Consider the following 15,736-nt stretch of genomic DNA (forward strand, 5'->3'; position numbering starts at 1 on the left):
CAGTCATTGAGTTTAAGGAGTGGTATAATAGACTTTGTATTTCTTAGGAGGGGACCTCCCCTCGATGAGTCTTGATAGACTTTGTGTTTCTTAGGAAGGACCCCCCCCACGATGAGTCTTTTGACTCCATGGAGGCTTGAATATGAATAATAATAATAATAATAATAATAATAAATTAAGATTGAAATTGTGAATTAATACCTATAATGTATTCATTATAGGTATTAATTTTTCCTCTCTTTAATGCTCAGCAATGTAACATCAAGCGGCTCGTTCTACTTTTGAATGATCAATTGTTGGTATTCCACCTTGTTAAAAAAACGGTTCCTATGTAGCCAATGAAGATAGTCTGTTATTTTCAGACTGAAATATTTGGGAAATATTAAAATATTCTTGTGTTAACGTGTCTATAATTCCTAATTATAATGTCACAAGTGTCTCTCAAGAGTAAAAAAGAAAAGTAAGTATGTGCATATTTATTATATGTATTACATGTATAAATATCAAATAATTTCTAATGAGTTATGTATTTTGTTTTAATAGGATTACATTGAAGGACAACAGGTCTCTGTTGATATTGACGAGGAATATTTACATATATACATATTTTGCTATTGTAATTAATCTGAATAAATGATTTGTTGCTCGTTAACTATTAACATGAAACCTCGCATAATTGGACCAAAAATGTTCTAATCCTGATGTGTCCCAATTAACCGGAATCTACTGTGCATGCGCGCGCGTGTGTGTGTGTGTGTGTGTGTGTGTCAAGGAATATATTTATTGTAAAGTAAAACTTTTCCTCCTGTAGTATGTTTTTTTTTATCACTAAAGAAAAATCAACAGTGCAAAAGATGTACTGTATTAACACAATTTTCATCACTACATTTATTTTTTTAAAAGTGTTGTAATATGAATTATAATAATGAACTAATAATATTATTTAGCTTGATGATTTAGTGAAGATACTTACGGCGATCTAACAGAAATCGCTCAAAAAATTGTTCAAGTGTTCCAAGATATTTTGTTTCTTTCAATATGCAGGCAAAATTATAATATGATATCATAACATCTTTTGGATTCCTGGTGATATATATAATCTAAAAATACAACAGAGAAAGATAATATTGTAATATAAACATTGCTAACGAGTATGAGTATGGAAATGTAAATCAGATAATGAGTGATGATTAATATGCATTCTTAAAAATGTTTTAAATAAAATTATTTATATTTATGGGATCACAAATTAAGTTCACAAGTTCAGGTAGCTATAGTTATATCTAAAAAAATATGTGGGTGCCCAAATATTTGAAGCAATCAAAGTTATTCAACAATCCAAGCATTTTTGATACTTTATTTGCCAGTCCTTAAAAAGTGATGTTACTAACACAGTTGTCACCTTGTATATTTACAAAATGCCATTCCCAAGAGCAGTGGAAGCTCATCAGGAAAAGAAATTCATCTCTCATAATCATATATGCATTTTCATTTTCTGTAATGTGTTGTATTATGACAACTCATATTACAGTTTCATTGTATGGTATGCCAGCTAGCCCTCCCCAAAACAATGATGCACGTATAATTAAGGTAAATATGCAAAGTTCCTTACAAATTCAGCTTCCTACACAGAGTCAAAAATCTGCCACTATCAAGTGTGGTAAACAAAGCAGAAATTTCCTCTACATGAGTCTCTCTCTCGAGATACTCTTGAAAGGCATTTTACAAAAGTACCTAAATGGAAAGAGTGGCTGATAGCATGCTTCCTCACTACAGTACATGAATAATGATCGTTATCAAGCACTGTATGATACTGAGTACTAGCAGGTACTATATATTATTAGTATGTGCATGTACATGCTTGTGTGTCTCCTCAATAAACAGTTCTTTTGCAAGGTCATTACAATCCAAGTGAACATTATGTCAAATATGTTATTATTATTATTATTATTATTATTATTTCCAACTGATGTGATATATCCAAAGATATATCACATCTCCAACTGTTGTGTTGGAGATGTGATATATCTTTTGTACAGGTACTTTCACGGACATTCCTCCACTGAACTTGTCTCTATCATTTCTTTAGTATTCCACTGGCCTGGAACACTAAAGAAATCACAACCTATGCAACAGCTACCTGATATCCCTTAATAGTCTAAATGCAAATTCATCAAACCCTCTTCTCCTCTTCCTATTTTATTTTATTCTATTTTATTCCTGATGCTGAAACATATAAAAAATAATAATAATAATAATACAGACTGCTACTAAATTGTAGTCATGTATGCTTTATTCATAAAAAAAAAAATTAGTTCACCAAAATCAAATCTCTTTCTCTCTTTCTCTTTAAGATACCTGTAGACTTTCTTGACACACACACATCACATTTGCATCTTGCTCAGCCTATAAAAAATATGTTATTACTATTATTATTATTAACACCAGACATCCTTGGAGTCATAAGACTCACTGTGGGAAATACACACTGTTATGCACAAAGCTTATCAAACTGTGCTTAAAACTCATTTGATGTGTCCACATTCCCCACACTGTCAGGTAATGCATTCCACTCATCAATAACTCTCCAAATAAATAACCTACTCCTTACACCCTCCTTAACCAAATTTCCAGGGATAGCTCCTTGTTCTACCCCCCCCCTTCTCATTCCATGAAAAATTTCTTCCACATTAACTGGGAAACAACTCTTTACCAACTTAAATGTTTCAGTTATATCCTCTCTCTCCTCTTCACATTCGCGAGGCTTTGCAAATTGCATTCCCTTATATCCCACATTCCAAAGACTGGTTACTACCTTCGTCAGTCTTCTCTGAATCTTTTCTAATATATCCTCATCACCATGTAAATCAGGGTACACCAAATTGGTCACAATCCATATGAGGCTTAATCAAAGCCTGATACAATGGAACAATAACTACTTTATTTATGAATACTAAGGTCCTCTGTATCATTGCCATAATCTGATGTGATGACTTCACAACTTGTACAATGTGGCCCCCTGAACTTCCAGTCCTTTACCACCACTACTTCCAGGTTTCATGTCTCTGCAACTTCCTTCAAAATTTCCCCACCAAATGTATACTGTGCATCCCATCAATGCCTACCAAATTTTAGAACACTATGCTATGCTACACTCAACTAATAGTTCCACTCACTTGTCTACTCATGCAATCTATTGAAGTCCTGTAAAGCTAACATCTGATTGATTCCTCCTCCTCCTCAGTTTTGCATCATCTGCATACAGTTCTATATTTCCAGTTAAACCTATCTCAATATCATTAATATACAAATTAAATAACAATGGCCTCAAAACATATCCCTAAAGCCACTAGTGACATTCTTCTTTCAGGATACTACATCTCCATCTGATCCCTATCTAATCCAGCTCACTAATCCGGCATCCAATCCCATCTGCCCCCAATTCAGCCACCAACTTTTTGTGCAGCAATCTATTAACCATGCTACTGGCCAAGACATCTATAGATGTCAAAGTTATCATGGATGCGAAGTGCATATTAAAATTGTAATACCATTGATATAACAATGAAATATATGATGGATACAAAGTGTATAAGGATGCATATTTGATCCATAATGACCAGTAAGGTGGTTAAATCATTTTAAAATCTAAGTATACCACTCTACATGTATCTCCCTTGTTCAATACATCTGTCACCATGTATAGTACATAAATTTGGTAGGCCAAAGATGATGCTAACTCCCTGGAACATTTCCTTAAGACATGGTGATATGTTATCGAGTCCTATTGTCTTATTGACACCAAGTATACTTAACTCCTCATATACCTTTTGTTCACTCATTAGTTAAACTTCTCCATTACTTTTACACTTGGGTTCTTATGATTTTACACATGATGAGGATGAAGCACCTGATGAATTGCTCACTGAATACCTGGACTATGTCCTCTGCAGCAGTTATCAATCTGCCATTTTTGTCTATTAAAATCATCTTTCCATTATCATTCTTCTCGTTATCTACTGCATATTTTTTCTTGCATGATCTGCTAATTTCTGAGAGCACTTCTGCTGTCCTTACCAACTGAATTACCTTCCTGATCTGTTCATTATACTCCTCCTTATGCAACTCATTATTACCATTATTCATATTGTACTACTTTCACAGCACCATCTTCTTCTTCTAGATTCCATGCTTAATTTCTTTTATTCATTTGACACCTACCTTATTCAGCTTTTGATCTTCAGAAATAGTCGCACACTGATGCAGTTAAATATCTATTTGTGAGTTCCCAAGCAGCATTTCTCTCAAATGGAAACATTTGAAAAACAACACCCTAGAAGAATTCCATCATAAACCAAAATTACAGAAAAGGTACATCAATGCTATATTCTTAGTCTGGAACCATGGACTACCTTAACTTCTGCTTTTTCGTGAGTACCTGAATCATCAACACCTTAACATAAAATTAATCTATGAATTAGAATCTATTGGTTCACTCCAATTTCTGGACCTTAGACCTTCTACTAGGGAAATGGGTAAATTAAAAGTCTCTATATTTTGAAAGCTTACACCTACTGACCGATATCTACATGCCTAGGGGGGGGATAGAGAGACTGATTTTTCTGTCTGGTCATTTTCTCTTTTCTCTCTCCGCTTAGAAGTCATACGCTCTCATGTGCATAACACTAGAACTGTAACGCAGAACTCCAGTTCAAACATAATTAGTTTTTTAATGCTCTGTTGTTGTAGAAGTGCTATGTTTTTACGGTCTTTTATTTACTTTTATGTTATCACACCTGACGAAGTCAGCATCCCGACAATACTAGTTGTATGGATATATTAAATTTAGTTGTTTCCTTATAATCTTGGAGTTCAGTCATTAGATAATAGTTAACATGTCTAGAAACCGAGTCAATCTGCTTGCTAATAACCATATTGCTTATGACGAGGACAACCAGCATCTTATAAAAGTTTATCAGAAGACCCTTAAGAATATTGGACTTTTCATCAACAGGCTGATTTTCTTGAAACGGTGTAAGTTCTATTCTATTATTCCTAATTTCCTTCAATTCAAAGAAATCATAACAACAGAAAGGGCACATAGAATTTCGTATCAACAATTCAGAAAGAATTGTTGATACGAAACAGAGTTTAGCTTCTCTTTTTACAAAGAAATTCACTTTAGAAGGTCATTTAGAAGTATCTTTAGACAATGTGTCATGGAACAACGTTAAAAAAATAAGCACACGGTTAGTTTTGAGAACACAAAACATCAATAAATCTAAGCTTATTAATAAGTTCAAATCTCTCAAACATGCAGAGGATTGATCCTCGTCTACTAATAATTCTCACATGCTCAAAAAAAGTAGCTGTCAATAAATCTTCCCATATCCTCACTACTGCAGAAGAATATATTCTTTCAAAAGGCCTCAATTTTGTCCTCTCTCCAAAATCAATTCCTAAAGAATTTTTTCTCACTAAAATAGAAAAAGTTGCTTCTCTACTACCAACCAAAGATGGGAATTTAGTTTGCATGAAAGCCATCTTTGCAATCAACAATGCAACCCCCCCCCCCCCTACAGACAACATTTCCCCAGGTGAAAGACTGGCCATTAAACAACTGAGGAAGAACAAAGATATTATCATCCTTCCAGTTGAAAAAGGAAATGCAACCGTAATCCTTAATAAAACAGACTACCGCAATAAAATCTTGGATACTTAAAGTCAGATACTTACTCTCAACTTGAAAGAGACCCCACAAGAGAGATACATAATCAGACCAACAATCTTCTTAAAACTACCACAGAACTACCACGAAATATCTGCCTATCTCTTTAGTGGTTATTCTCCGATTGTACGGCCTTCCAAAGATACATAGAGAAAATATGCCTTTAAGGTCCATAGTTGAAAGTATCGACTACCCTACATATAACTTGTCAAAATATCTCACTGCTTCCTTGAAAGACCAGACAGAGAAATCGTCTCCTTTCATCAAAAATTCAGCTGACTTTGTTTCAAAGATAAAAAAAACCTCAAACTCAACAATTCAGACATCATGGCAAGCTTCGACATAGTATCGCTCTTTACTAATGTACCCACCCAAGATGTTCTTTTTCTTCTTAGAAACAAGATTTCAAAAAAGATGTTCTCTTTACTTTTACATTGTATCAATTCAGGCTACTTCAGGTTTGAGGACAAGATTTACAAACAAAATAGCGGATTAGCCATGGGTAGTCCACTGTCTCCGGTACTAGCAAACATTTTTCTCGAAGATTGCGAAGAAAAAGCTATTTCTTCTACTATGTTGAAACCTAAAATTTGGTTCTGGTATATAGACGATGTTTTCCTGATATAGGAGCACATCATAGACAACCTTCAAGTTTTTCTAAATTATTTAAATAACTTTCATCCCGAAATCAACTTTACTGCTAAACTTGAAGTAAACGATTCTCTGGCCTTTCTTAGACATCAAACTTACCAGGATGACTGATACTTTAAAAATCTCCATCTTCAGAAAGCCTACATATACAGAGTACCTACATGCGTCCTCTCACCACTATCTACCACAGAAATTTGGCATCATATCTACTCTCGCTCATCTTGCCAGTTCCGTATTATTAGACGAAGAAGAGCTCCAAAATTAACTGAAAATCTTAAAAGACCTTCATAAATAATGGCTACTTTTCGAAGAATATTAGCAAACTACTATGCCACCATCATCAACATACTAATGAGGTTTCTACTAAACCCAGAGCCTACATCTCCTTAGCTTACATCAGTTTCCCCCTCCCCTAAACTGGCAAGAATTTTAAAGAGGTTCAATATCAAAATGTGTTTCTCCACTTTACTAAAACTCCGGTCAATCCTAAGCCATCCCAAAGAAAAGCATTACCATCTTCAGTTTCCAGGTGTCTACAGAATAGTGTGCAACTGTGAGAAGCCATATTATGGCCAAACTGAAAAGTCTATCTTTCTGAGTCTCAAAGAATACCAGAGGGACATCTCATATAACAGAATCCGAGCCAGCACCCTCTCCAGCAATGTTACGATGCACTATAATGTCATATCCTTGAATCAAAAGAAATAATCCTCAACTCCTCCAACACTGAGAACAGCAATCTCAGTTATCGTTTGCCAGACTCTCATAGCTCTGCTATTCAGTATTGGTGAACACGAGAAGTCATACACTCGCATGTGCATGTCAGGTGTGATAACATAAAAGTAAATAAAACACCATAAAAACATAGCACTTCTACAACAACAGAGCATTAAAAAACTGTAGTTATGTTTGAACTGGAGTCTGAGTTACAGTTCTAGTTCAAACATAACTACAGTTTTTTAATGCTCTGTTGTTGTAGAAGTGCTATGTTTTTATGGTGTTTTATTTACTTTTATGTTATCACACCTGACAAAGTCAGCATCTGAAAAACTAGTTGTGTGGATATATTAAATTTACTTGTATCCTTATAACCTCGGAGTTCAGTCATTATATAATAGTTAACATGTCTAGAAACTGAGTCAATCTGCTTGCTAATACATGTATTTATACATACACACACATACACTAATATATACTACTGATTCTAAAAACTTGCACATGAAGAAATGACAAAAAAATAAACAAACAAACAATATTAAAACAAAATAAATAAACAAACAATACACATTGAATGGCCACTTTACTAGTTCCTAATAAAGTGTAAGTGTAATATATATATATATATATATATATTTGTATTCAGATTTACGTTAAACGACATGTTTATTCATTGAAATGACTAAAACACCGGAATAATTATTATTATTATTATTATTATTACGGGTATCTCCGTGGAGTCAGTAGACTCATCGCGGGAGACCCAAGCTAGCAAAACAATATCTGTCATATCTCTTCTTGAATTCATTTACAGATGAAGAGCTCACAACAAAGTCAGGCAATGAATTCCACTCATTCACCACCCTCCAGGCAAAAAACCTTGTTCTGACACCTTTGTTAACCACACTCTTCTTTAATTTCCAGAGATGACCTCTTGTTCTTCCATCACTATCACACAGCTGAAACATTTCCCCTGCATCAATCCTATAAAAACCTTTTAGTAATTTGAATGTTTCTATCATATCCCCTCTTCTTCGCCTATCAGCCAATCTCTGCAATCCACAAGCTCTCAATCTATCAATGTAGGGAGCATTTTTTATATCACTCACCAACTTGGTCACTCTTCTCTGAACCCTCTCCACAGCCTCCTCATCTCCAAGGAATCCAGGTGACCAGACCTGAGCACAGTAATCCAAATGTGGAAGTATCAATGCTTTATAAAGGGGAATAATAACCTCTTTATCTCTGGATGTCAGTGTGTTCCTCAACAACCAAGTAATCCTATGTGCAATCTTGGACACCTTAGCAATGTGTCCTCTGAACTTCATCTCCTTATCTACCAATACCCCTAAGTCCCTAGCCTCATCAATCTCTTGGAGTACCTTTCCATCGATGTAGTACACAGCTGGTAATCTTTTAATCCCAAAATGCAAGACTTTACACTTTTCCACATTGAACTGACATCCATTTTCTTTTGCCCATTTTACCAGCTTATTTAAATCCTCCTGCAAACTTTCAACATCAGCTTGATTTTTTATTGCACTACACAACTTTGCATCATCAGCAAACAACTGAATATCTCCCTTTAAGCCGTTTCCTATATCATTTATATACAAATTAAACAACATTGGCCCAAGCACAGAGCCCTGAGGCACACCACTGGTCACCTGCCTCATTCTGGACTCGGCTCCTCCATACACCACCTTATGGTATCTCTCCCTGAGCCATTCTCCTATCCATATCACCAATTTAATATCCATTCCCAGCTGCTCCAATTTGCGTAACAGTGTTCTATGGGGTATCCTGTCAAAAGCCTTAGCAAAATCCAGTAGTACCACTGTGTAGCCAGTTCCTTTGTCCAACTCTGATGTTATTCTATTATGGATAGTTAATAGATTGCTAAGGCAGGATCTACCTTTAACAAAACCATGTTGGCCTCTATAGAGTATCATATCCTGATCCACCCATTCTTGAATTTTGTCTTTAACCAACTTTTCCAATACTTTTACCACTACTCCTGAGATGGTGATTGGTCTGTAATTCAATACTGCAGTTTTAGAGCCACCCTTATGCAAAGGAACCACTTTGCCTAACTTCCACTCCCTAGGGACCATACCAGAGTTCAAACTTAAATTAAATATCCAGGTAAGAGGGGTTGACAATTCATTTGCACATTCACGCAACACCCGAGCTGATATTCCATCTAAGCCTACCGCAGTGTTTGCATTTAAGTTTCGCAATATATTTAATACCTCTGATTCTTTAGCTTCAATTCTCACATTAGGTATTGCTATAGGTATAGAGATATCCTCACTTGGGTGATAGACTTTTGAGAAGTGATCACTCAGTAACTCGACTATTACATCTGATTTTATCACCTCAATACCATCAGCACCCACTAAGGTTATCCTTCCGAAGTCATTCTTCCTCTTACTTGCCACATAGCGGAAGAACTCTTTGGGATTACCCTTGATCTCTTTGGCTAAGGTCTTCTCATAATCTGATTTAGCTTTTCTTACTATGCTGGTAATCTTCCTAGCTTGAGCCTTGTACTGCTCATGGGTGTCCTGATCGCCCTTCTCCTTGTAAATTCTCCATAACATTTTCTTTTTTTGTAGTTCAAGCTTGATACTACTGCTCATCCATCTAATGCCTGCCTTGTTTGACCTCCTGACCATGGGGACACAATCTGATATTGCTTTCCTCAGATACCCGCTGATTTTATCCCAAGCACTGCTAACATCTTTCCCTTGCAATATGTTCTGCCATGGGATGGCTGCAAGCTCACTCCGAAGCTTGTTATAATTGCCTAACCTGTAGTTTCGTACATACCCCTTCTTAATAGAAAAATCCACAGATTTTGCAACCTCCCAAGTCAATACCACATGATCGCTTTCACCAACTGGAGGTAACGAGGTCACCTTACTTATGCATATAACCTCTGAACCAATAACCAGGTCCAACACTCTCACACCACGTGTCCCTTCAGTTACGTGCTGTTTCAAGTAATTATCTCGTAGCAGATGTATGAACTCCATTTCCTTTTTGCTACGTGATATTTCCTCCTTCCAATTGATATCACCATAATTAAAATCCCCCATAATAATCACTAAGCCTTCACTCATTGCACTAAGTTGCTGATGCATGAATTCAATATCTCCCCCTGTACTCCCTGGCCTATAGCAGCATCCAACTGTATATTTGGTTGCGTTGGTCACTATTTCGCACCAGACTGCCTCAAATGAAGTCTCATTCACATGTCTATCATCATGATATACTACTTTCTTTGGCTGCAATACATCAGCTATCATCAACAGTACTCCTCCTCCTGTTCTATCTTCTCTATCCTCCCTGAAAATACTGTACCCATCACATTCAATTCCAGTGACCACATCTTCTGCTGACAGCCAAGTTTCACTAATACCTACAACTTTTGGTGAGATTTCACTGACTAATGCCAAAAATTCTTCTCTTTTATTTCTAATGCTTCTAGCATTGGTATACAAAAATTGCAGATTCCCTCTAGATCTTGTACCGGCTTTAGAACTGATATATAAGTCACTAACTACTGTAGTCCTATGCCGATGTTTTTCCCCTCTCTTCTGCAATTTATTCTGCCTATAAGGATCAATAAATACACAATCAGTGCTAAAGTTTCTCTCTCTTACACTCAACCTTTTCAATATTAGTTTCCCTGCCCAATAAAGAATAAGGTTTATATATTATTATAAGGTTAATAATAATGGGGACACTACTAGTTTCGTTGGTAAACCAACTTCTTCAGGTGTCAAAGTACAAAGAATTATACACAATAATCTGACAGAAACATTACATAATAACAACAGATCTACTAGAAACTGTAGTACAGTTTAAATTGGAGTCCATGCTACAGTTCCAGCTGTATGTTTATGCGTACGTGTGATATCGCAAGAACGCCAGCACTGGACAGCAGAGCTATGCGAATCAGGAAAACTGTAGCTGAGGCTGCTATTCAAGTGGGTTGAATCAAGGATAATTTCTTTAGACTCAAGAATATGTCTTTCAAGTTCATCATAACATTTGTGAATATTAGAAGTTTGAGACCAGTCTATTTGATGTTGGTGGCCTTCATCAGAGTTTATAAAGAACAAGATGTGGCTGGCGACAACGCTGGCTCGGATTCTGTTATAGGATATATCTCTTTTGTGCTCTTCAACACAGAGAAGGATAGTTTATCAGTCTGTCCATAGTAAGGCTTTCCACAATTACAAATAATCTTGTATACTCCTGGGAACTGAAGATGGTGGTGTTTTTCTTTAGGTTGACTAAGGATAGAATGGAGTTTAGGAAAAGTAGAGAAACATGTTTTGATGTTGAACTTTTTTTAAATTTTAGTCAGTTTGGGGGGGGGGGGGACTAATGAAAGGCAAGGAGATGTAAGCTCTGGGGGTGGTAGAATCTTCATTAGTTGGTTGACGATGCCGAAAAAGAAATTTCTCAATGCTTTTTAAAGTAAAACCATTATTAAGAAAGGTCCTTTTGAGGAAATTAAGTTCATTTTAAAGCTCTACATCATCTGATAATAAGGATCTGGCCTGATGTGCAAGGGTGGAAATAATGTCAAATTTCTGTGGAGGGTAGCAGTGAGAGGATGCATGAAGGTATCTGTCTGTATGTATTGTCTTCCTAAAGATTGAAATTTTAATATTATCAGAGCACCTTGTAAGTTTTATGTCTAAAAAAGAAAGACAATTGTTAGTTTCTAGCTCATAGGTGAATTTGATCTTGTGATGAAAGTTATTTAGATGATCCAGAAAAAATTTGAGGTTATCTAGGCCATGTTCCCATATAATAAAAACATCATCAATATAATGTTCCCATATAATAAAAACATCATCAATATAATGGAGCCAGATTTTCAGTTTTAGTGTGACCAAGCAAATCGCTTTTTTTTCCAAGTCTTCGAGAAATATATTAGCTAGCACCAGGGAAAGTGGACTACCCAGAGCTAGGCTGGAGTTTTGTTTAACACGTTCACTGCCATGCTACTTCGGCATAGTCTGTTCCCGTACACCGAGAAATTTCACTTCTTCAAGGTCAGTACGGTAATCTCGTTGCCGACGGTAAGCATCATATGAGTATACTCGTAGCTGGCTTGTGTGGCTGGTTTACCAACTACGAGTATACTTGTAGTTGGCAGCGAACATGTTAAAGATCTTGTCCTCGAATCTAAAGTAACCTGAGTTGACACAGTGGGTAAGTAAGGTGAACTTCTTTGATAATTTGCTCTTGAGAAGAGTGAGAACCTCCTGGGTTGGAACATTTGTGAAAAGCGACACTATGTCGAAGCTTGCCATTAAATCTGATTTCTTCAGTCTGAGGTCTTTGATATTAGAAACAAAGTCAGCTAAATTCTTTATGTAAGAAGAGGATTTGCCTGTAAGGTGTTTTAAGGAAGAGGCGAGATATTTAGATAAGTTGTATGTTGGTGAGTCGATGCCTTCAACTATTGGTCTTAAGGGAGTATGGATTTTGTGGATCTTAGGAAGACCATATAATAGTGGGATTAAAGGATGAATGGATCTGATGAAAGGTGAATGTTCCTTGGTAATTCTGAAGTTAATTTTAGAAGATTGTTGGTCCTGTTATGAAATTCTCTTATGGGGTCAGAGTTGTGATAGAAAAAGTTGCTTCCTTACTTCCAACCCAAGATGCAAACCTACTACGGATGAAAGCTATTTTCACGATAAATAATGCAAAATCACTTTCTGGTAACATTTTGCGTAGTGAAAGACTAGCCATTAAAAACCTAAGGAAGAATAAAGATATTATCATCCTTCCAGCTGACAAAGGAAATGCCACTGTCATCCTGAATAAAACGGACTACCACAATAAAATTCTTGAATTATTAGAGACATATTCACTTAAACTCAAACACCGAGATAATTAAGAATAAAAGTTTAATATGGACACAAGTCATTTTAAGTCATTAAAATTTCTGAATATGTTTATAAACCGAGTCAATCTGCATACAAATAACAATATTCCTTATGACGAGGATACCCAACATCTCATCAAAGACTATCAAAGGACACTCAGGAACATTGGACTTTTCATCAACAGACTGGTTTTCTTAAAATGATGTAAGTGCTGTTCTATTATACCTCATTTTCTTGATTTCAAAGAATCCATCAAAACAGCTAGAGCATAGAATTTACCAAAAGGCAAAACTAGATCTTCTATCAGAACGAACTGTAGATATTAAACACAGTCTAGCTTCTTTTTTAACCAAGAAAAGTTCTCTAGAAAATCGCTTAGAGACTTCCTTAGACAATATGTCATGGAACAACACGAAAGAAATCAGCGCACTTTTGGCTTCCAGAACCCAAAATATAAACAAATTTAAACTTATCAGGAAGTTCGATTCTCTCAGACATACACAGGAACATTCCTCCTCTTCTTATACGTCCTCCTTTTTCAAAAAAGTAGTTATAAATAAATCTCATCACAACATCAAATTCACCTCTGAGCTAGAAGTTAACAATTGTATTTCTTTTTTAGACAAAAAGCTAACCAGGAGTGTTGAATATTAAAATTTCAATCTTCAGAAAACAAACACATACAGATATATATCTTCATGCATCCTCTCACCACTACCCTCCTCAGAAATATGGCATGATACCCACTCTTTCACACTGGGCCAGATCCTTATTATCAGACGACGAAAAGTTTCAAAATGAACTTAATTTCCTCAAAAAGACCTTTGTCAATAATGGTATCATGCCAAAAAGTATTGCGAAACTTCTTTTTCACCATCGCCAACAAACTAATGAAGATTTTACTCCCACCCAGAGCTTACATTTCCTTGTCGTACATTAGTTCCATCTCCCCCAACCTGGCAGAATTTTAAAACAGTTCGACATCAAAATGTGCTTCTCTACTTTACCTAAACTCCGATCTATTAGTCAACCAAAAGAAAAACATCACCATCTTCAGTTCCCAGGAGTATACAGAATTATGTGTAGTTGTGGTAAACCTTACTACAGATAAACTGAAAAATTAATCTTTCTCCATCTTGAAGAACACAGAAGAGACATCTCTAATAACAGAATCTGAGCTAGCACCCTTGCCAGCCACGTCTTGTTCTCTCTGTAAACTCTGAAGGCCACCAAAACCAAATAAACTGAGTTCAAACTTCTAATATTCACAAATGTTATGATGAACTTGAAGACGTACTCTGGAGTCAAAAGAAATCACCTTTGATTCTACCCACATGAATAACAACCTTAGCTACAATTTGTCAGATTCGCATATCTCTGCTGTTCAATGCTGGCGTTCTCGCGAGATCACACGCACGTATATAAATGTAGCTAGAACTGAAGTGCAGACTCCAATTTGAACTAAACTGTAGTTTTTTTTGACAGTTCTGTTGTTGTAAGTGTGTAATGTTTCTGTTGGTCTTTTTTGTGTATATATCTTTGTACTTTGACACCTGACGAAGTTGGCTTACCAATGAAACTAGTTGTGTCCGTATTAAACTTTTATTCTTAATTATCTCAGTGTTTAAGTCATTAACATTTCTGAATATGTTTATAAACCGAGTCAATCTGCATACAAATATGTATGTATGTGTATATATATATATATATACATATTACACTTTAGTAGTAACAAAAGTATTTTAATTTATATGGATATCATTGTGACAAACCTTGCATTTTTTCTGGTGAATGCTTGAAGGCAACAAAGAGTATGGTAAATGAGTCTTAATAAGTCGAGGAGATGGCATATTTTCAACATCTTTTACATCTATTGATGAATGTTCAATATAAGGAAACCTCATATTTAGTGACTGTGTTTGAGCACCTTCAAAATTTAAACCACTGCTAATAAGATATATGATTTCTTGTGCCCATGTTGTACCTAAAATTCATAAAAAAAGTTAACTGTTTCAAATCTAACTAAAAGAAAAGTTTACAAACTTAAATTCAAAAATTTTTTACAGAACCAACAAAAATAGTATTACTGTTTTAAAACATAATTCTAGAACAAGAACAAAGAAAAGATATGCAGAATCATTCATCTATTAGCACCTTTAATAGAGTAAACTCTTGAATATATTCCACCATATAAAGACATGCATAGGCATATCCTATGATTACAGCAGGGCTACAGTTGTAACTAACTCACATCAATAGCTTACAAGAAGATTTACTGATGGTGTCACCAACATAGATGACATAAAGCTGAGTGGAAGTGGTGTTTGCTAAGCCAGCAGAAGACAGACTTAAAGTCAAGTCTAGTCGCCCACTAGAGGAACTTTTTTGAGCTTTGGCAAAAATGTTTACTGAGCATACCGACTAATAAACGGCAAAACTATGATAAGAAAAATAAGGTATGATAGTGAGAGTAAACAAAATGAAAGAGCAAGCGTTGTACGGAGATTCTTTAGTAAGAGGTGTGATAGTTAAGAGTTTAACAAAATCGTACCAACCTGGTGCGAACGTTAAGAATGTAAGCGAGTCAATTAGAATGCAAAAGCAGCGGGTTAAAGAATTGATAGTAGTAGCAGGCACAAATGATTTGAAAGGAGACAAAAAGGGCTATGAGAGATGATTTGAAGGAATTGCTTCAGGTGGCAAAAGAGAACAGTGAGAGAGT

General features: G+C 35.7%; 1 protein-coding gene across 4 annotated transcripts in view; it reads right to left on the reverse strand.

Annotated features, from left to right (window-relative positions):
• The window catches only part of LOC150097873 (sulfotransferase 1B1-like), an 87,298-nt gene that overhangs the window by 38,847 nt on the left and 32,715 nt on the right, over window positions 1–15,736 (reverse strand). For all 4 annotated transcript variants that reach the window (XM_090406513.1, XM_090406512.1, XM_090406511.1 and 1 more), the window contains exons 3-4: window positions 14,787–14,998; window positions 974–1,100 (exon numbers count right to left, since the gene is read on the reverse strand). In XM_090406513.1, coding sequence (XP_090262639.1) covers window positions 974–1,100; window positions 14,787–14,998 — 339 coding nt within the window. The remainder of the gene's footprint in view (window positions 1–973; window positions 1,101–14,786; window positions 14,999–15,736) is intronic.

The sequence above is a fragment of the Typopeltis vanoorti genome, chromosome 16, assembly GCF_054136105.1.
Source record: "Typopeltis vanoorti isolate ZY-2024b chromosome 16, IOZ_Tvanoo_1.0, whole genome shotgun sequence".
NCBI lineage: Eukaryota > Metazoa > Arthropoda > Arachnida > Uropygi > Thelyphonidae > Typopeltis > Typopeltis vanoorti.